Source organism: Athene noctua, chromosome 8 (genome assembly GCF_965140245.1).
Source record: "Athene noctua chromosome 8, bAthNoc1.hap1.1, whole genome shotgun sequence".
Lineage (NCBI taxonomy): Eukaryota > Metazoa > Chordata > Aves > Strigiformes > Strigidae > Athene > Athene noctua.
Window position 1 is genome coordinate 3,584,451 of NC_134044.1, and position 21,732 is coordinate 3,606,182.

At 40.9% G+C, this 21,732-nt stretch overlaps 1 protein-coding gene across 1 annotated transcript in view; it reads left to right on the forward strand.

The window, feature by feature from the left end:
* Positions 1-19,123, forward strand: part of GIGYF2 (GRB10 interacting GYF protein 2) — a 76,035-nt gene extending 56,912 nt beyond the window's left edge. The window contains exons 13-28 of the mRNA XM_074911777.1: positions 152-311; positions 2,230-2,396; positions 2,794-2,882; positions 3,881-3,988; positions 4,535-4,632; positions 5,128-5,228; positions 6,032-6,193; positions 10,971-11,129; positions 12,337-12,573; positions 13,164-13,286; positions 13,893-14,096; positions 14,213-14,418; positions 14,723-14,877; positions 16,162-16,331; positions 16,712-16,859; positions 18,984-19,123. Coding sequence (XP_074767878.1) covers positions 152-311; positions 2,230-2,396; positions 2,794-2,882; positions 3,881-3,988; positions 4,535-4,632; positions 5,128-5,228; positions 6,032-6,193; positions 10,971-11,129; positions 12,337-12,573; positions 13,164-13,286; positions 13,893-14,096; positions 14,213-14,418; positions 14,723-14,877; positions 16,162-16,331; positions 16,712-16,859; positions 18,984-19,051 — 2,355 coding nt within the window. The 3' untranslated portion in view covers positions 19,052-19,123. The remainder of the gene's footprint in view (positions 1-151; positions 312-2,229; positions 2,397-2,793; positions 2,883-3,880; positions 3,989-4,534; positions 4,633-5,127; positions 5,229-6,031; positions 6,194-10,970; positions 11,130-12,336; positions 12,574-13,163; positions 13,287-13,892; positions 14,097-14,212; positions 14,419-14,722; positions 14,878-16,161; positions 16,332-16,711; positions 16,860-18,983) is intronic.
* Positions 19,124-21,732: the final 2,609 nt, after the last annotated feature.

Below are 21,732 nucleotides of genomic sequence, written 5' to 3' on the forward strand. Positions count from 1 at the left end.
CCATACCTGTTTTATTTCCATTGCTTGTAATTCCTGGTACACTCGTGAGCACTAGGTAGTACAAGGTGGTTGTATCTGGCACACTCATTTTCAAATCTATAAGCACACATCTAACACTTGTATTCCTTGCTGGTTTTGATGTCTCCTGCAGCAAGCAGAAAAAATGGTGGCATACCTGCAGGACAGTGCCCTTGATGATGAAAGGCTAGCAGCAAAAATTCAAGAGCACAGAGCAAAGGGTTCCTCTATGCCATTGTTCCATGAAGCCATGCAGAAGTGGTACTACAAAGATCCACAAGGAGAAATTCAGGGTAGGTCTGTGCCCTTTACACTTCCTCTTCTGTTTCACAGAACTGTTAAGTTCTTCACAAAATTACCACCAACAGATACTGATGCTTGTTTTTACAAAAGCAGTACAGGGAATTTACCACTCTAGAATTAGGTTTTGAAAATAGAACTTCTACCCATCACTGCCCCCATCAGCTCAGCATTCCTAATATCCAGAATTATGCTTTATTGTGGCGAAGGCTTGCCATCACTTCGTGTTTCTGTAAATTGAGGTTAGAGGAAAACCTGGCTTTCACACCAGTAGTTACTGAGATTTCCAGGTAATAGCGGAAACAAGACAAGAACGTGACCATTCAGTTGCTGGTTGAAGAATCCATGAGAAACATTGAAATTGGTTTTCTATTCTCAGCCTGAAAAAATTGAGTATTGAGGGAAGGATAATTTGTTTAGAATCTAGAGCAAAGAGAAAAGTTTTCACAAGCCACTGCTTGCTCATGATCTCAATTTAAATTGTACTTGCAGCCAGTTCATTATTAGTTCATATAATACCAACTGTTCCATGCTTGCAGTTTTCGCTTAAAAAAATCTCAATATTTTTGCAGTGAAAGTTGGAACATGTCTTTCGTATAGACACTTGCATCTTCACTTTCAGAAAGTACTTCTGTTCTGGAGATCTCAGGGCTCTGTTTTAGCAGCTGCTTAGCTGCCTCCCAAAAATGCAATTAAGCAGCAAGTTCCTTACTTGCTGTACTTCACTAAGTAGTAGTTGCTAACGCTGTTTAGTGGAATGACTTCCTCAGCTGTGAACTCTAGATAGGATTTGGGGGAATGTTATATGTGGGATCAGTGCCAGTCTCTTGTCTGCAGGTATTACACATCTTCAGGGTTTTCTTCTCGCCCCTTCAAAGGATGGTAACTGTAAACATTTTTATTTGCTCAGTGTGCTTTAAACTGTATGTTAGTTGCTGCTGGGTGTTTATTGCTCAGTGATGATCTAACAGATTTTTTTATTGGAGTAAGTACTACTTTGCTTACTTCTGGAGGTCACATTCACTCCCACATAATTTTTTCTTGGGATACCTCTTGTGGTTTCATATTCTCTAGGAGGAATTACCTTCTACAGATACTTCTTACAGAGAAGGCAAGAATTACTGAATGTTCTTGCTTTTCAGAAGCTGTTTTTGCAAAACTTGTATTTATGTGGTTCTTACTCTAGTAATCTGTTTTTCTAGACTGATTTTGTGTCCAATTGGATATGTAAAATTAGTATAGGAGTCCCCCTTTGAAGGGAGTGACTAAAATCTTTCTCAGGAAACAGGAAGAGAAGAGAAAGTGTAGCTTTCTGAGAGAGAAACTGCTTTCCTCATCTGAAAAAAATATAATTGTCCACTGAGAGGTGGATCTGTAAAACATACAGATACCTCCAATTTGAAGGCGAGAAACAGGCTGAGATTGTTTAGTTACTTATGCAGTATGTGGGGGGAAAGTAGCGCTTGTGCTTTTAGCAGTATCTGCTATCTGCCAGTGCTGAGGTCTAAACTGGAAATTGCAACTGTTGTCAACCTGATACTGAGCCTGAAGTAGTGAGCTTTGAGAGGCAGGATGTGTGTTAGCTGGACCAAGCTCCACACCACCATGGCTGCTTGGCTTTCATCTCAGAGCTGACTCATCTCCCTCCAATGCATGCTGAAAGCAGTCACGCACTTTTTATTAAAGACTATCTGGGCAGATGCTGTAGCTGCTGTAGGGATCTAGAGATGTGCACTGACTCTCCAGCCCTGAATGTACTGTCTGCCCAGATAAGTGGGTGAGACAGACAGGAGTGCCTGATGCTAGGTACCGTGTTACTTTAACAAGCACCGTGCTCTTTATTTCCAGTATGCTCACCTTGGCCTTACTTCCTTTTCCCTGCCCCATGTGTATTGGTTGATGTTATTTCAGGCCCTTTCAGTAATCAGGAGATGGCGGAGTGGTTCCAGGCTGGATACTTCACTATGTCACTGTTGGTTAAGAGAGCCTGCGATGAGACTTTCCAGCCACTTGGAGACATCATGAAAATGTGGGGCAGGGTTCCCTTCACGCCAGGTCCAGCACCGCTTCCACATCTGGTAATTATGTGACAGTTACAGTATTCAAGTGGTCCTGTATCAAATAGAAATTGAATTATTTGCGTGTCAACTGCTCTGTCTTGGAATTGAAGGTGTTCCAAGCACCAAAGTTGAACTCTGTTAAATTACCTTTTTAAGAGAAGAAAACAGCCTCAATTTAAAAATGCGTGTTTTGCCATACCTGTGGCTGGAGGGCTCGGTCCTGTGATACATGAGTGCTGTGTACTTCACAGTCACCATACTACAGGCTTTGTAAATGTTGATCTCTGTCTAGGTATTTTTCTATTTCCTTTGTCTTTTCAGTTCAGAATGCCACTTTTTACATTGCTTGTATTTGCCAGTATACTACTGTTGCTATATAAGTTATTAAAAAAGAATATTTTATTCCTAAACATAGGGCGAGCTGGACCAAGAGCGGCTGACTAGACAACAAGAGCTGGCCCTGATCCAAATGCAGCACCTCCAGTATCAGCATCTTTTAATACAGTAAGACTGCCAGTCCCAGAGATCTTCAGTGCCTGTTTTCTGCTCTGCATTTTTATCATCTGGGTTCAGTTTCTTGTCATTGTTTCCTTGGGCAATGGGGCTGGGAGTGCTTCACCTCCAACAGCAGTAGCCTGTTTCCACAGACACCAGAGGCTCAGTAGTCTGCAGGATTCAGAAAGAGTGTGGCTACTTCAGGCACACTTCTCAGAGTCAGTTTGGGTGTCAGGCATGGCTACTTTGGTGAGACCTGTTATATGTATAAACGTTAGGGTCAAACTGAATCCCAGCTATCCATGTAATGCACTTTGGATGGTTTGGAGTCAGGAGACGGCTACACATGTTTTGAAGTGGAGATGGAGAAAGCAGAACTTGTTTTTAGGCTGCTTACTCAGCTTTTTGAAGATCAGTGGAAGACTAACTGCTGGAGAAAGGAGTTTGTCATCCATTTTGCCAAAGTTGTCAGTTGTTAGGAACCAGCCAGAACTGAACAACTTGTTTTGCAGGAGTCTGGAGAAAAGAAAGCAATCAGATAGGGATCCTGAAATCGTGTGTCATGATTATGCTTTCTGAATACCAGTTGTCGACTTATGATTTGATAAGGGAAGAGCCTGCCCCTGTACTAGGGGATGTCTTGGCATACTGGGGCAGGGATAGATTTGTGTAGGTGGGCAGTCATCTAAGCCAGATTAATTTGAGCAATCTGTATGTCATTATAGGAAAAGGGAAGTAGTGTTGCACAACTTACAAGAGACACATTGGACAGCAATAACCAGTTGACATAGTTGAGGGTGAGGAGAAATTTGGCTCTGCTCATGTGGGCCGATGTGTTGTATTCTTTCTTTCCAAGGCCCCATTCTGTGGTTTCCTCTAGTACTTAGCATGTACTTTATATAGGCCAGTGGGCATTAGTCCTGGAGGACGAATATATGTGCAGCTTCTGCAACTTGGACCTTAAGCAAGTGAACAAATACCAGTGATTCTCTGCTTTTCTTTTGAAGACAACAATACGCACAGGTGCTGGCTCAGCAGCAAAAGGCAGCCCTCTCATCCCAGCAGCAGCAGCAGCTCGCTATTCTCTTGCAACAGTTCCAGGCCCTGAAGATGAGGTGAGTTAGCCCAGACTTGAACTGAATACCATTCTTCCTCTACTCCAACTTGCATATAATGATAATTGAATCTTGTCGGTGGTCTGTCCTATTCGTTTGCTCATATTTGAGCATTACATGTTTTTAAAATTGTGTGAATATGTAACAGTTGCGGGAAGTTGAGTGCTTCTTTGGATAGGTAGCCTTTACCTCAGACAATATTTATGAAAATGAGAGAAAATCCTGTAGTTGAAATCATACCTTTTTGGCAAATCTGTTGTGCTGGTAACAGAATGGCTTTTCCAGTTGAGTTCTGCAGTACTAGATGCTTGTTCCTCAAACTAGCAAATGCAAAATGGTAGCAGTAGCTGGCTTAGCCCTTGATTTGGCAGCAGGGATGAGATGAGCGAGAACTCTGCAAGCAACTAGCGTTGTCCACATCATATTTTTGTTTTAAATAGAGGTGTAGAAGGAAAGGAGTATGTTACAAGTTACTGAATCTCATGCGTGTTCAGAGCACTCCTCTCCCTGGAAGTGGCATGTTGACTCTTCCTGTTGGTATTACAGAATATCTGAACAGAACATGATGCCACCTGTTACAAGGTCTGTGTCAGTGCCGGACACTGGCTCAATATGGGAACTTCAGTCAGCTTCACAACCTACAGGTAAGATGCTTAGCACGTGTCAGATCTGTTGAGAAAAGTTCATGGCTTAAGAGCCAGCATCTTTGAGATGATCGCTCCCTTTTTGACACCAGGGGAAATTATTTCTGCGTCAGTATTTAACTGGTTCAGGTTACTTTGCCTTGCAGTTTAAATTCCATTTGAGAGCTGTGAAGAACATGGTAATTTTTCCAATGGTTATGGGATGTCTCGATTCAGAGGGGTTGAATGTTATATTATAAATGCATTCTGTTCTGATGGGAGGAGTTTGAATACCTGGTTCTTGCATAGAATTTTGTGGGAACCCAGCCTTGCTTCAGTAATGGACAAGCCTTGTTCTACAGGAAGATAAGGTGGCCCTCTACTGACTAAGAATAATGTGTTATGTTTTTAATTCATAAAACATAGTAACAGCATACACAAGGTTTTCCCCCTTCAGTTGTGTTTTGTTGATGTGCTTATTTTTGCTTGTCAATGTTTGTTTTCTTCACTGTCTAGTCTGGGAAGGAAGCAGTGTCTGGGATCTCCCCATTGATACTGCAGCTCAGGGACCAGCTCTAGAACAACTTCAGCAGCTCGAGAAGGCCAAAGCTGCAAAGGTCAGAAACTGTTTTGTACTGTAAGAAGTTGGGATTGCTGTTCTGCAATGTAACTGTGTTTCTTGAGCCAATGGAAGACTTATTAGCTCTTCAATCTTCAGGCCACTCTGAAGCATTTTGATTAGATTTTTGTGAAAAACACCATAAAGAGAATAGGGGTTATAGAAACCAGTTATGAAATCCTTGTGGACTGCTGTTAGGAAACTATTTCTGTGAAGGTACTACTGACCTCCAAAGCAGTGGTTGTGTGTTTTACACTTGTGATTAAAAAACTCTTTGCTAGCCGCCTCTTCTAAAATGGGATCATCATGAGCCGTCATGCCAAACCCTGAGTAGGAGCAGGTAGTTGTTCTCTTAATCCTTGCATCTTTTCACCAGAATTGGTTCAGGAAATTGTAAGTCCTATTTGTTGGGGTTGTTTGACACTCTAATATTAAATTATTTTTGTAAGTTTGAACCTGTATGATTCTGTACATCTCCTGAAACTGATTATTTTATGGTGTCTGCAGAGCAACTCGCTACTAGCTTCTAAAGTCAGAGGTTATTTTAAGGAGCAGATGTAGAAAGACTGACTAGAGAACTGGTGTTCGTTACAGAACAGAAACTGTCAGAAATTGTTCTAGAGTATTTCAGGAATCTGACCCCGGTAGGCAGCCAGCTGATAGGTAAAATTACACTTAAGGGAGAGCATCTGTCAGAGGCTTCATCTGTTACGTTGTTAGTATAATCTCAGCAGAGTTGCCCTAAGAAATGGTGTAGGAATACGTTACCTGCATCTGAGTATAGTTTTATGTGAATTGTAGCTAGAGCAAGAGAGGAGAGAAGTGGAAATGAGGGCCAAACGAGAGGAAGAGGAGAGGAAAAGGCAGGAGGAGCTTCGGAGGCAACAAGAAGAGCTACTTAGGAGACAGCAGGAAGATGAGAGGAAACGACGGGAAGAAGAAGAACTGGCCCGCAGGAAGCAAGTGAGTTTCCTCAATGTAGTTAATCTCTAATTAATTTTAATACTTTATAAAACTCACTTTAAGAATCCTGTGGGGTCTGATTAATCTTTGGTAGGTGTGTATGAAGACAGTTCTAATTTTTTCATGTGAGTATATGAAATGATATTTCTGTTCTTGATTTTAAGACTTAAGAGCCCAAATTGCAAGCTGAGAAGTGGGCATTGGTGGTTCACTTTGAGATAGGTTCCTGTTTGTGAGCCAGGAGGCTTTATTTCATGTGGAAGATTCCCTTCCAACTTCTTAGTGTCAATATTAGACGTTAGTTAGTTGCCCAGTTATGGTATGTTTAATCTTTATTCACCATATGTGCAGTCCAGTGTTTTGATAAGGGTATGTTCTGGAGTAGACTGGAGCTTGAGCAGCTGTTTCAAATGAATGAAATATAGAGGACTGTAGTGGAAAAAAAGTGATGTAACATTTAGCTTATTTTTTCCTTGTTGTTTTTTTAACTTGGTAAATAATTTTTTGAATAAGTGATTATCTGGGTTGTGTCATAGAGTCTGTCAGCTTTATTTTCTTGAGTTGATATTTGGGAAAGGACATAGTCTGGACAAGCAGATTTGTTAAAATGAATTGTGTGATCTGTGTTGCAGTAGGAGAATGATTGTAGTTGTGGTATGTTCTTAATCTTACAAGAATACAAAATGGAGACATTAGTAGCTTGATGTTTCTGACATTTACTTTCTGAATTCTACATGGAAGAAAGATTAATTGTTCTTTAAGTGTCGTAGGAGGGAAAGACAGTTAAAGTTTTCACCCTGCGTGTGAAGGATAAGGGTAAGCACATTGAGCTTATTCACTGAGAAGTCAATAAATGACCTGTAAAGTAGCACATGAATAATAGGCGAAAGTAATGAATAATTCTGTCCTTTATTTTCTGTGTGCTTAGGTAGGCAGTTGTAAAGCGTGTTTCCTGTTTTAAGGATCAGACACTCCTGAGGAAGACTCTAGAATCTTTAGTTTTATTTGTAAAGTTAGTCATAGACCTCTGTTCACTCAGTGGTTGGGTTTTGTCACTGAAGATCTGTTTTAACAGACTGCAGTATGATATGTAGTTAGCTTTCATGGTATCTTTAATAATTAAGTCTATAAATAAATGGCTCCTTGGTTTAATTTATCTGCTTTATGTACAACAAGTCATTATGGTATACAGTGGAAAAGCATCCTTTGATGCTCAAGTTCAAGCTTTACCGCAGCATTAATATACTCAAAAGTTTAACTTTTGAGTTAAGTTGCCTTAGATCTGTTTTACTAATAAATAATTTTTTAGCTGATCACCTGGTAACTCAATGTGTGTCATCCATGGTGGCTTCAAATAAATATAGAATTGTGTTGTTCTTTTTCAGACTAACAGTTTTGCTACTGTGTATAACTACTTAGAAATGTCCATTAAATTCCAAAGTTTTTTGTCCACTTTGGATTTATACAGCAAACAATCTGACTCTCCCTTTCTGAGATGTCATGGGAAGTGATTGTTTACAAGGAGGAAGCAGAATGGGGTTGAAAAGCAGTAACAGCAAGTATCTTAGTTCATTACAAATGGAATAATTGCCACAATGCTTAATTCTGAGCAGTAATGTCTTGAAAAGGTAACAAAGAATTTAAGCACTTCTCTGGAAAGAGAAAATAATATTGTATTCTGTATTTAAAAGAAAAGAAACTGGTCTAATATTTGAATCTGACTTCTGTACTGGAAGGCATTGTAGAATCAGGGATGAACTGATTTATTAGCATGGATTTATACAGAGGAGATGATGCTTAACAAATTTGATTAACTTCTTTTGAGGAGATGACAGTGAGAGCTGAGAGGGGTGAAGCAGTAGACTTAATCTGCCTGGACTTCAGGAAGGCTTTTGATGTAATACTGCATAAAAGACTAGTATATAAGGTTAGTAAATATGCTGTTGATGGTGAATTCTAAATAAAAAAAATAACTAATAGAAATTAAATTCTCTAGGATGAAATGTCATACCGAATGTTGAATCCAGTTCTGTTCATAGTTTTCATCAATTTCTTGCACTGTAGAATTGCAAACAGTAATGCCCAGCTTGTGTAGCTCCTGTATTTCTTCTTTTGTTTCTGGTCTGATATCTTCTATTTTGTAATGATTGATCACTTTCAGGAACAAAATATGAGGCTTAATAATTAGCTAATAATTGTTTTCTCCCTTTAAAGTACCTGGCTCAAAGATGAGATCCACAAAACAAAAAGATTTGTAAGCCCTAGTAACAGAGACAAGCAGAATTGCAAGTGTTACTAACTGCAAAAAATTCTATAATACTTAAGAATCCAGAGTCTATTGAAATGGGGATTGCTACTTAATGATTTTCTGCAATACTACAGATATATTAAAAGATCTGAAATAACTTGTCTGTACAGCAAGTTACTTGTGCTTGAAAACAATTATTAGAAAAGATGCTAAAGAATATTGGGATTCTTTCGGAGCAGGAAGCCATGAATATGGGAACAGTAAGAGCCAAAGGAATGAGTCTGTTTCCCATACAAGTCAGTGGCAGAAATCTGGAGAGCTTTGAATGTTTTTGGTCACATGCTCAAACAAAAACATTGAATTATTTGAAGATACAGAAGTAAATATTAAGACACTTCTGTATCTGAAGAGTAGGAAAATTACATCAGCCACATGGTTCCTAGGTTTTCATAATCTTGCAGATAGTTTTTTTTATCCCTCGCATGGGTGCAGCACTGTTCATCTTCAGTACTCTAGAGGAGAGAAGCGTGTTTTTTTTAAAACGGCTGTCATTCAGCAGTGTCTCTCCTGGCATGCCTGAGCAAGGAGGAGATTCCTACAGCTTTATTAATGGCAATTTCTAGCCTCATTTCCCAAAGGGAAAGTAGGGCAGAGGTGCCAGTGAACTGCTGCTGTGTAGGAGGACTTGGTGACTCTGCATCTCTCTCAGGTACGGCATGTGCTGTCAGTGACTAGTGCTGACCATCCCCTGGCCTGGCTGGCAACTAGGCATCCTGAGCTGAGATCCTGGTGTGTGGTCTCTAGTCAAACCAAGCAGACTGGCACACCTCCAACCTCCTCAGTTGACTTTTTTAGTAAAAGGAACAACAAGCAGAAATTTTTCAGCACTTGTATTGGGGACACTTGATTACTGTGACTTGACTGCATGTGTCCAATTAATACAGCTACAGCCCAAGTTTCAAAAATGGTCTAGGTGTTGTGTGTTGTGCTTGAAGCTTTTGTGAATATGACAAATCAAGGACTTGATTAATGAGAAAATGATTCACAAGCTACTGTTTCATGTCTAGCTAGTGGAAGAAACACTTAACTGCACTTACATTTAGCACTAAACCACTTAAGTGATATACAGGAATACAAATTACTTCTTGGCTTGCATCTAGCAGCTCTTCAGTCCATAGGATTGCCTACAAAACATACTCTGTCTACTGACAGTTACATTATAGACATCTGAAGTCAGAGAGGAACCTGGTCCAGTTGTTCAGTGAACTATATTGCAGTTCATGCTGTGTGTATATGAAGGTTTGGTATCAGATTTAATAAAATGGTCTCTTAGATTTCAGAATTAACTTCCTTGATTTACCAGAATTCAAAATTTATATCCATTCTGCACAATTAGTCGCCCTTCATCCTGTGAATAATGTATTGCTTGTAAAAAAACTTGTAAGAGTACAATTGCACAGTACCGATTTTATAAATACATTTTCCTTTTGAACAAGCTTAAACAAGTTCTTGTCCAAAAAGTAGGATCTTCAGCTTGAGCTGGTAGGATAAGTCAGGGGAGAGAAGAATAGAAAGAATGAAAAGCAGGATGGCCTTAACACAGTCGCTGGACTTCAGAGATCAGAAAAGGCAGCAGAACCCAAGGCTATTTTATGCAAGGGAAAGTCCAGAACAGGGGGAAGAGTTGCACATATGTGCTCCTGTTTAACAGCACACAGGAAACTGGGCAGAGGTTGCTTGTGCCCTATTCCTCCAAAAAGCAAGTAGCAGAATGGAGAAATTTCTGTTTATGTTGATCTTCAGAGCAGTAGGAAAGGGTGCTGATGTTTTATTTTTAAGTAAATAATTTCACTACTTGGAAAGCAAACCATAATTTATGGAAGCTGTTTAAATTAGGGATAGCCCAAAATCAAAGTCCTCGAGAGACCTTTTGTTGCCCACAACATTTAAATAGTATAGGAATAGCCCAGTCAAAGCCCTTTCACAGAGTTCCACATCTCTGAGGCTTCCAAAGGTTACAGTGTCCTTAAGTGCACTGGGTTTCTTCAGCTTATTTCTGGTGTTTGGAGATGTGGTTTGAGTTTTGTAGTGCACTTGAGAAGACACTGTTTAGAAACTCCTGTAAGTAGGAAAAGCTTCCAACTAATAGCTCACACACACACAAAAAAAGGAATTGATGATACCCACACATTAAAACATACATATATGTTAAAATACAGTTAGTATATATTGGAAAGAGAAGTCTCACCCTTTGTTTTCATTCTCAACATCATTCTTTTTAAAACCAAACATAGGCAATTTCCTGTCTTTTTTCATAAAAATCATTTATGTACGAGATGCACATTGCATCAAAAAACTTGTTAACGTGTGGGTCTAGTGTTTAATATAGTTGTTTTGGTAGTGCTTAGCTTGGAGCTAAGGAGTTTTTCTTGAGGCCATTTATCTGGCCAGACCATGTTGTAATCTGTGTTCTGATGCCGTTCATCAATAAATGGCATTTACAGATTGACATTTTGTTCCCAACTCCAGGAGGAAGCCCTGAGGCGACAACGAGAGCAGGAAATTGCACTAAGGCGGCAGCGGGAGGAAGAGGAGCGGCAACAACAGGAGGAAGCACTTAGGAGATTAGAAGAGAGAAGAAGAGAAGAGGAGGAAAGACGGCAGCGAGAGGAGTTAATTCGTAAACAGGTGAAAAATGGCAAAAGGGACCTATTATATTTAATTATGGAGGCTGTGAGAATGATCAAGCTTTGAAACTTGCATCTGTGCCTGAGCACCAACCCCATTGGTTTTGGTGGAGGAAAGCAAAGCTTGTAGACAGTATTGAATGAAAAATAAGTTGTTTACCTGTATCCTCATTTCAGACAAAATAATCAGAATCTGATCTGCCCTTCGGAAGAGAGATTTGTGTTGAATGAGTGTTTTCCTTCATGTTTGAGCTTTAGGAATGGCTTAGGGATGGTATTTCTACTCCTTTCTTCAAGAGAAAGGCAGAGTACAGTACCAGAATAATAATTTGTTTTGAATTGTCACCTTCTGATCCTTTATTATAGAATTGTTATCTTTAACATCATCTGAGATGATGAGTTTTGCCAGTGTTACTGTACTTTGCCAAGATTATACCCACTGTCAAAGTTTCTGCTTTTCTCTTCCCTTTTCTTGTCTTATTGTTAGCAGGTTTTTTTGCCTTGGGGTCAGCTTTAGAAGTCTATATTGTAGAACTTCTGCTTCCAGCCTCCTAATTGATACTGTTACAGTCCCTTAATCAAGCTGATCTTGAAACATGATCGGCTTCACATTAAATTCCAGGTCCATTTCAGAATTGCCAGTTATTATTTTAAAATTATTTTCAGGGCCCTTCCTTACAAGATATTCATCACCATTTCTGTCCCACTATACAGTCATCTCCTTTGTTAGCAGAAGCATCTTTTCCTTTGCAGCTCTAGTGTTGAGTAACAACAGTAAATGTCACTGTCACCGGTTTTCTTATTTCACGTCAAAACTTCTTCTGCCTTTATTCATGTCAGGTTTCAGTCCTGTCAAGATTAGCAGTACTTGACTCTAGTTTAAGTAGATAGAAGCTCAGACCGAAAGGTGTGTAACTCCTAGAAGGAAAGTGGTATGAAATTAGCTAGTCTGAACTAGGGAGATGTCATTCTCTTCCAAGTTCCTTGGGTGGAGCAATGGGAAAGTTCTGCTTTTAGGGATTATAGGCTTTCTTGCCTGGGAAATGTTAAGGTAAATGAAGAAGCTAACTAGCACAGATTGCAGATGTAAAGGCCTGTCAGAACGTCTGTACAGGCCTGTCTGTTCTATCAGAACATCATTACCACAGAGGAGAGTTATTTAGATTTTCTAAGTCTACTTACTTTATTCCTCTTTATGTCCTGGGAAGGAAGAGGAGGCTGCCAAGTGGGCACGTGAAGAGGAGGAAGCTCAGCGGCGACTTGAAGAAAGTCGGCTACGCATGGAAGAAGAGGCAGCCAGACAGCGGCTTGAAGAGGAAGAACGAAAGCGCAAGGAGCTGGAACTCCAGCGCCAGAAAGAAATAATGAGACAGAGGCAGCAGCAGCAGGAGGCTTTACGACGGCTGCAACAACAGCAGCAACAGCAGCAACTTGCACAAATGAAGGTAACGTGTTCCTAGGGTTTAACTTCCTCCCTCAGTTCAGCATAGTAAGCAGAACCACAGCTGGTTCAGAGTTGTCTAGGCTAGCTTGAACAGAGCAGGGACGAGTGAACTATCTGGAGAGGAAAGATTGTAAAGAGTTGTCTGTGAAAGTGATGGGAGAAACAAGAGAAAGACAAGTTACAAAATGAAGAAGGTTCAGTTGATAGAAGCATACTGGAAAGGAATTTGCAGATGAGTTTGCAGATGTTTGTTCTGTTGTGATAAGCAAGGGCCAGTGCAAAGTTTCTAAAGCTTGGAGTTCCTAAAGTCTTTGAAATCAAAACTGTTATTTTTCATGCAGCAAAGTGTTACATTATTTCTGTTACACTGTGTCTCTAACACATATGTAAGAGGGCAATTCAAGGAAACATACAGTTTGTACTTCATACTTTTTTGTACTTAATTATACTATTTTATACTTCCCAGTGTTTCATTAAACTTTAAAGGCTGTCTTTCTGTGCTGTAGGCTTATATTGAGTTTTCATTATTACGCTTCAGCAACATTCTCTAAAACATTTTTAAATTTCCTAATGATGTGTTTTTTGGCCCAGCTCCCTTCATCTTCAACATGGGGTCAGCAGTCCAATTCAGGCGCTTGCCAATCCCAGACCACACTGTCATTGGCAGAAATCCAAAAGTTAGAAGAAGAACGAGAACGACAGCTTCGAGAAGAGGTAAATATGAACAGTAATGGGCTGTAACTTGTTAGAGTGGGCTTAGCTGTATGACTGCTTAGCTGGAATGGTGAGGATGAATGTTTTTTTGAAATAGTGTAATTCAGGTAGAGTCCTGTCTTTCAGGCATAGGTTCAGTAAGTCCTTGTTGGAAAGTTTTATGGCTTCTTAATACAAGTGTCTGAAAGGAGGGAAAACTATACCCTTTCAACCCTATGAGTATAATAAGTTCACAAAGCAATGTAAAATTATTTTGCATCTGTACTCCAATATATTTGCAGATATGCACAAGACCAGGGCAGTTTAAGGGGGTAAAAGAACCCAAACCCACAAGTGATGGTAGCAGAGACCCCAGATGCTTAGCTGGCTACAGTCATGACTTGACACATGTATTCTGTAATAAATTATTCTAATAAACAATTTTTATTTACTGGTTACTTCATGGCTCCCTTTTTGGAGGAGCTGTAATGGCTCAAAAAATAATAGGACAGCCACACTCCTCCAGAATAGAGTGAAATCAGTTTAAAACCAGTTTTCCAGCTAGACTTTTGAATAGCAGTGATCTTCTGTAAGTATGGACAAGTGCTTTTGTCTTGCTTGCAACAGCAAAGGCGTCAGCAGCGTGAACTGATGAAGGCCCTCCAGCAACAGCAGCAGCAACAGCAGCAAAAATTGTCAGGCTGGGGTAATGTCACCAAACCAACAGGGACCACCAAGTCCCTGCTGGAAATACAGCAGGAAGAGGCGAGGCAGATGCAGAAACAGCAGCAACAGCAGCACCAGCAGCCGAACAGAGTCCGAAATACTACGGTATGTATGGCATCTGTCTGATCAGTATGTATACATGACAGTTCTCCATGTCTGTTCATTACTGTTCTGCCAGGTCTGGTGCTAATAACCAGGATCTCTTTGTTATGTTTCAACAGCACTCTAACCTGCACACCAGCATTGGGAATTCAGTGTGGGGCTCCCTAAACACTAATCCCAGCAACCAGTGGGCATCTGACCTAGTCAGTAGCATCTGGAGTAATGCTGATACCAAAAACTCAAACATGGGTTTCTGGGATGATGCAGTGAAGGAAGTGGGACCTCGTAACTCGACCAATAAAAACAAAAGCAATGCCAGCCTAAGGTAGGAATTGGGGAAGGAGTTTTTGCAAAGAAAGGCTACCGCTCCTGAGATGATCACTTAGCAGTTACAACATCTTCATGTGTTTTCCTTTTTTCTGTGTCGCTCAGGATCTGTTTCGACAACAGAAATAGCCAATAGGTGACCATTCACAATTTGTCATCTACTTAAAAAATTAGTTGGTTCTTAAACAGTCTTTGTATCTTGTAAACTAGTGAGTCTTGTAACACTGTACTGTGTACTGTATACTGTACTGTTGATAAGTCTGGTAACTTATAATTTGTCATTTGTGTTTTCTTTACCTCAGTAAATCTGTAGGTATTACAAGTAGACAAAACAAGAAGGTGGAAGAAGAGGAGAAGCTGTTAAAATTGTTCCAGGGGGTTAATAAAGCCCAGGATGGATTCACTCAGTGGTGTGAACAGATGCTTCATGCACTCAACACAGCCAACAACTTAGATGGTAAGAGGTGGGAAGGGATGTAAGTGATCCATGGTGAGAAACAATATTTGTTTGTTTCCTGACCAGATAGTTCTGAGGGAAAGTAATCACATCAAAGTAACGTTTTTAATGCAGTCAGCAAACTGACATCGTTAAGTAGTGGTCTGTATTGTGACTGCATCATCTTCTCCGTGGTTTTTGCTGGGCTAACTACAGCAAATGAGTGGGGATTGGAAATGGTTTTAAAGTCTGCCACCCAGAGCTCTGCTGAGGAGTTTTGGTGGTCATGGAAGCATTATCAGGCAGACGGAGGAGGATCCAGTTCACTTTTAATTATCATATATCCCTGTGCCAAACATTTTTTGGTGTGAAACTGGTTGGGTTTTCTACTAATTCTCCTTGAGGGCAGAGAGAGGAATGCCTAGGCAGAGGTCACGAACTGATACCTTCCTGTACCGGAGCAGTGCAGGCATTCTACTGCCTCCAGTGCAAAACCTCGTGCCCCAGCACTGCAAAGCGGTAGTTCTGTGGGACCCTTGAACCTGAGTGGGGAACCAGTGCTGCCCTGAGAGCCAGGATCACACCTCACACAACCACAGTGCCACAGCTTCCGTGCTTTTAGGGGGGAGATACTAGAAGTAACTCGTTGGCCTTGTCTGTGACGTGCGGACTAGCTGCATCTGGTGTCTGAGGAGAGGCTGCGGCCCTGCGGTGCTGTTGTGGGTCACACACCCACAGTGAGCTGCCACTCTACACAGGGTACTTTGTGGCCCAGGTGGCAACCTGTTGTCCTGGTGTCTGCCTGACTTGTGATTTGCTTTGCCCTTCTCGCTGTTAAAATAAAACTCAATGCGACAAAGTTAGTCTAAGGAAAAAAAGAAGGTTTGCAGGTGAGCTAGCTGTTGGACTTCAGGTGCTTGTGGGTCAGGTCAGCCACTGGCATATGATCTTTTTGGCTGAAGCACAACTGAGATTGTACTAAAGACAGCTTTGAGAAGAGTATTTTCCATTTGGGTCTGGCATTAAATTTGAGCTTTAAAGCTGATGGGCTAACATACTCTTAGGATTGTCAGTTTGTTTTTCCTTCTCACCACACTAGCTGGCTTTCTTACCCTTGCTTTAACTGCAGAATAGATGAAGCATTGCATCATAGGGCTTTGCTGTAGGGAACTTGGAAGGGCAAGCTGTTTGCCATGGCTACCAGACTAGCAAATATTTGAAACAGAAGTCCAGAGTTTGTGTTCCTTGCTTGTATGTGTTCACATATCAACATGCATTCCCTCACGGTCTGCCTTCTTCTTGCAGTTCCCACGTTTGTTTCTTTCCTGAAGGAAGTGGAGTCTCCCTATGAGGTCCATGATTACATCAGAGCTTATCTTGGAGATACTCCTGAGGCCAAGGAGTTTGCCAAGCAGTTTCTTGAGCGCCGTGCCAAACAGAAAGCCAGTCAGCAGCGGCAACAGCAGCAGCAACAGGTGAATCTCACTACAGTCCTTAGGGGCATACAGAGACTATATTTGAGTCTGGAGTCTGTGTTTTTACTAGATGGCTAGGAGGATAAGTAGGATTTTACAGGTCATGTGAAATGCAGAGAATAAATAAGATTTCAAATATCTACTGAAAAATCAAGTTTCTTTTATAACTAACAGTTGAAGCCAACTGCAGATCAAATAGTCTTACTATGCTGATCCTGGATATGCTTTACAAAGATGAGGTAGATGTGTTGGATGGATGCATCAGTGGCTAGTGCTACCACAGGTGATGTAGAAGGTGCTTTGGGTTTTCTGAATGTTTTCAATATAAATGAACCAAACTTAATTGCACTTTATAATCTTGTAATTGCTTTGTTTTCTAGGATTCGGTGTGGGGGATGAACCACAGTTCGCTACATTCAGTCTTTCAGACCAATCAGAGCAACAACCAGCAATCCAATTTTGAGGCTGTGCAGAGTGGGAAGAAAAAGAAGAAACAGAAAATGGTTCGCGCAGATCCCAGCTTGTTAGGTCCGTTTGAATTTTTAGAACTTAATGTTTAATTTGGGAAAAGCCTTGTGGAGCATACAATTCTTGTTAACCTTAAATGGGAGTATTGACTTTGATCAGAAAAGGTAGCTGTTGAAGCATCTTTGGAATTTGTTTCAATGTTATTAATTAATGATTTAAAAAATTCTGTATCGGTTTCATGGGAAACATTTGTCAAACTTTCCCTCATGAGAAGGCCTCTTCATTACCTTGGTTATTACCTAGAAACCTTTAAGTAGTTCAGGGATGTTGGTTAAACTGCCCATCCTCTTTTGAGTTGACCTATGCCTATTTTAGTAAATTAATGCCGATTCATTCTTTTAAGAAAAGCACATTCTCTGTTTCTTCATGAGGAGCAGCTTCTTGAGGCTTGCCTTTATTCCTTCTTACCTTTTGATGTGAGCTAACCACCCTAACCAGAAAAGATGGACAAGATATTTGGGGGTGGGGGGGGGGGGTGGGGGGGAAGAGATATAAAGTGGTCACAGGTTTTCAATTGAAGGCAGTGTAAATTATGACATCATTAGTAGTCCTTATTTATTTATTTATTATGTTCTCAGTTTTATGTGAGGATGGTAGTTAACCAGCCCCTATAGCATGGAAAGGTTTTTTTAAAGTGGCCTTTAGGATACAAGGGCATCATGTAAGTACATGAGTAGTGAGCATTGTGGGATGCAATGTGTCACTCCAGTATTCTTGTACTATAATTGTGCTGTGTGTGATAAAAAGGAAATTGAGGCACTGCACTGGGCCAGTATTTGTTGTGCCGGTGCCACTTAGCTCATATTCATGTAAAGCAGCCTGGAATTAACCCCCTGGAAGTCACTGCTTTTTTAAGGCTCTAACAGAGCCCTACCTTTGTTTTTTATCTTCCCTTTTTGTACTCAACAAAATCAGTACTATTATTTCTGCATTGAAGTATACTGAACTTCTCAGTGGAGTCCTGCCTTAGCTACCGCTAGGTGCCAATCCACTGAGTCTGATCTGGGTCTTCAGTTGAATAGTTTAAAAACCTGCTCATGTAATGTAAAGAAGAAATCACTAAATACAATTAAGAAGTTGTAACTGTAAGAGAAGTAGCACATGCAGCTTCTTAAACATCAGTATGCTTGATAACAAAATAATTCTAAAACCTTTTAGGTAATATACTGCCACGAGAGGGAGCCAGAACAATTTTCTTAAACTGAACAGAGCACTTTTTATCTGTTGAAGATAATGACTGTGAAAAGCGGCTTGTTTCCCTAGCGCAGAGCAAGCCTGCCTAGGACTCGAGACAATGAAACGTCAGGTTTGTGTTTAGTAGACTCACACAGGAAAACTTCCCTTTTTCTCATACTCCATATGGGATTGGTACAACCATAGAAATGGGATTTCAGTAGGAAAGTTGCATATGATATATTGGATTTTTTCCTTGCAGAATATGTTTTTGCTTTTTCTCACGCTTTCCTCAGGTGTATCATGTCCTTTACACTTACGGTTAAAAGGTTGGGTAGAAGGTTAGGTGCATCTTGAACCATCTGCATAACTTCGTACATTTTCGTGTTGTACTCCTGAGATAAAAGATTATAAAAAAGCTTGGAAATACCTTGAATTGCCACTAGATTCCAAAGTTGGGGGGCAAACCCATATTGCTCACCCCCTGAAGTGAGCATGATTTCACGTTTGGATTCTGAGTTCAGAAAATGTGTATTTCTGCCTCTTGGACCACGTAAGTACAGTATTGGCAGGCACTTCCAAGTACCAGTTGACTCAAACGTGCTCCCTCGCAAGATGCTGCTGAGCCACGTCCCCACTGTGCCTGGGTGTGCCTTGTATAGCTCTGCAGAGGATGTCTTTGAAATGAAAGTTGAAACCAGTCTTCTGCTGATCTGTTTTTAAAGACCAAGTGATACTTAACCTAAATGTACAGTTGATTATCTTTGATTTATTGAAGAAAAAATCCCAGATAGTTTGGATAATTATATCTCTAGCCATACTGAATTCCCCCCAGCTTTTTATTTGATATATATTATTTGCTTTATCTTACACACACATGTAACAGGTATATTGCATCAGATACAGTGTACCACAGCCAGATTTTTAACACAAGTCCTTTTTGGTTTACAGGGTTTTCAGTGAATGCCTCATCAGAGCGGCTCAATATGGGAGAAATAGAGACTTTGGAAGACTACTGAGCATGTGCAAATCAACTGGCTTTTCCTGCATCTGTTAACCATGGATTCTCCGTTTTGGACACGGTGCTCTCCACCATGCGCTCTTCACCTCGCAGTGAATCACAGAATCAATCATCTCAGGCTGCTTCCTCTGGCCCTAGCAAACCCTTTCTGCCCAGGACTGCGCAGGCATTGTTCCTACTGTCAGCCTAGAGTTGAGTGGACTTTGTTCAGAGTCCTGGGAGGGTGGGAGATAGGATTCGTTCACAACAAGGCTGATTTGGGCAGCAAGCTTTCACTGTGCTGTGATTTCTTCTGCTGACATACCTGGAAAAAAAAAAAAAATCAATTGGGATTCTGCAAATCATTGCTTCCCTCTCCTGGTTACTTTTACCACATCCAACATGTGCAGTCATGGAGAGAGAGAGAGAGAGTTTGTGGTTAACAGATGTTGGTCAAAACCAAAATGCCACACAGATACTGACTTTCGCGCTCCATCAGGGCAAGAGGTGCTCTCCCAAGCCAGGAGTTGCATTCATAAGCTAACCTTAGAACTGGCAACAGCAGGAGAGGGGCGGTGGCGGGCGCAGTTTAGCTTGGGTTGGTTTGAAGTTGCACACCCCCTGCCAGCCCTTCTCAGCACATTATTTCTGGAGGGAAAGCTTGAGTCTGTCTTCATTAGGTGGTGATGCTGAAGCTGGTGGAGTTCCCTGTCGGCATACTCCAGCCTTCCTGGACAAGTGGGGACTTCTACTCTGGGAAAAAAAGGGGGTGGCGTCTCTTCTTTCAGGTTGAATTTATCCCTTAAAAGCTACCTTCGGAGGGTTAGGACCAGTTTATTTTGAGCTCTTTTCCTGCAAATTTGTCTCGTTTAAGAGACGGTAGGATCTTGACCATGTGGATCTTTAGTCTTTGGTGAGGGTGAACACTGGCTTTCCAATATATACCCCAACAGTCGTAGCTAGTTGTCATTTCAAGCAGTGCTTAGGTTAACGAGCAGAGATGCCCTTTTGTCATGAAGAGAGACTGTGGAGGGCGAAGTGATGTGCAATGATGGCCCTGCTTATATTCTACACCTTAAACTATTTCACGCACCTTCACTGGGATCCATAATCTTTAAGTACTTATGGAATCATAACCTTCCTCTCTCACCAAAAGATTAACACCATCTTCCCTTCTCCACCCGCCCACATGCACACACCACAAAAGAAGGAAAATGAAAACTGCCAAACACACTTAGTTTCAACCCCCTGGTCCCATCTCCTGTTTCCAGAGGGTTATAACCTGCCAGGGGAGATACGCTACAGTTTTGGTGGAGTTGTATAAAGGTATCTGTTGTTCTGTCATCACTGCCTAAAGAAAACAGTTCGAGTTGCTCAAGAGCAGTTTGGCTTTGGATTTTATTTCGTTTGGTTTATTAATTTTTTGGGGTCACCTTCCCACCCCCCAACCCCCCTCTCTTCCCCCTGCCCCCAAACATGTACAGTAACTATACAGAGACTGCTGCAGACTTGTATATAGTTTTTGGATCCAATAGCATGGAGAGACTTGGAACTGTTGCAAATCTGGTCTCCCTGTCTCCTTTGCTTTGTAAATTCATAAAAGGGGGAAGAGGGGTAGTTAAAATGTTTACAAAACTTTAAACTCCCTCTGAACTTTTGCCAGTGTGGGGGGGGGAAAGAGAGAACTTAAATAAAACCTGGTTGTATTATATCTGAGAGAAAACTTTCTGCTTGCTTTTGTCAAAGCTGAGTTTTGAGATAATTCCTGGTGCTAAAACTGACCCAAAACTCGACTCGCATCAGTTTTCATCAAGAAACAACAAGCAGATACATGGGATGTGGAACAACAACCGCTGCTTTATTTTTTTCCCTGGTGAGGAATACCGGTGCGTTTTTTCTACTTGATAATTTTAGAGTTCAAATAAACACCAGTAAGTTGAGATTGGAAAACTCTGACAAGAAAGCTTTAATTCCCACCCCCCCTGCACAGAAACATGTGCATTCATGCTTGTGGTGTTTATGCAGGAGAGATCAAGCCACGGCTGGTTTGCTCTTAATACAAACCCTCGGCCGTGGAGGGTTTTTTTGCCAGTTGGTAACCACTCCACCCACTCCAGTTCCCTTCCCTAAATGAGAGGTTTTATTTCTCCCCTCAGCATAAAGTCCACACAGACACCTTGTAGGCTTCCCTTTTTAGACCAAATCTTATTTTCCTTTTTTCTACTTGCTGCTTGGTTTTGTGTGGAAAATCCCAGTAAAAGTTAATGATAAATATCCTTCTACCATTCATCTGACCATAAAGAAGATGAAGTCAATATACTAAGACCAAACTTACACAGTAGCTTTACATTATGTTTAGCTAGTGTCTTGGGGAGAACAGTAGATGTTTATGCTGATAATTTAACTTTGTTTTAATATCTTCTTTCTTTTTTAGTGCATAAGGTGTCTGGTTTTTAATGGCGTGATCTAATTTTGACAAGCTGATTTTGGATTACTCTATATACTGTGTAAACAAATAAGCAAAAGTCTGTTCATTTCCAGCTCAGCTGGGGAGCAGGAAAGGAACAATTCCTGGATTGCTAAATGGAAATGCAGAAATGCAAGCAGGGAAAATGTGCAATTATTTGTTGAACACTGAGGACTTTGCTCAGCTGCTGAGAGTTTGTAGATAATGGACCAGTGGGGAAGATCTTGTTCCTA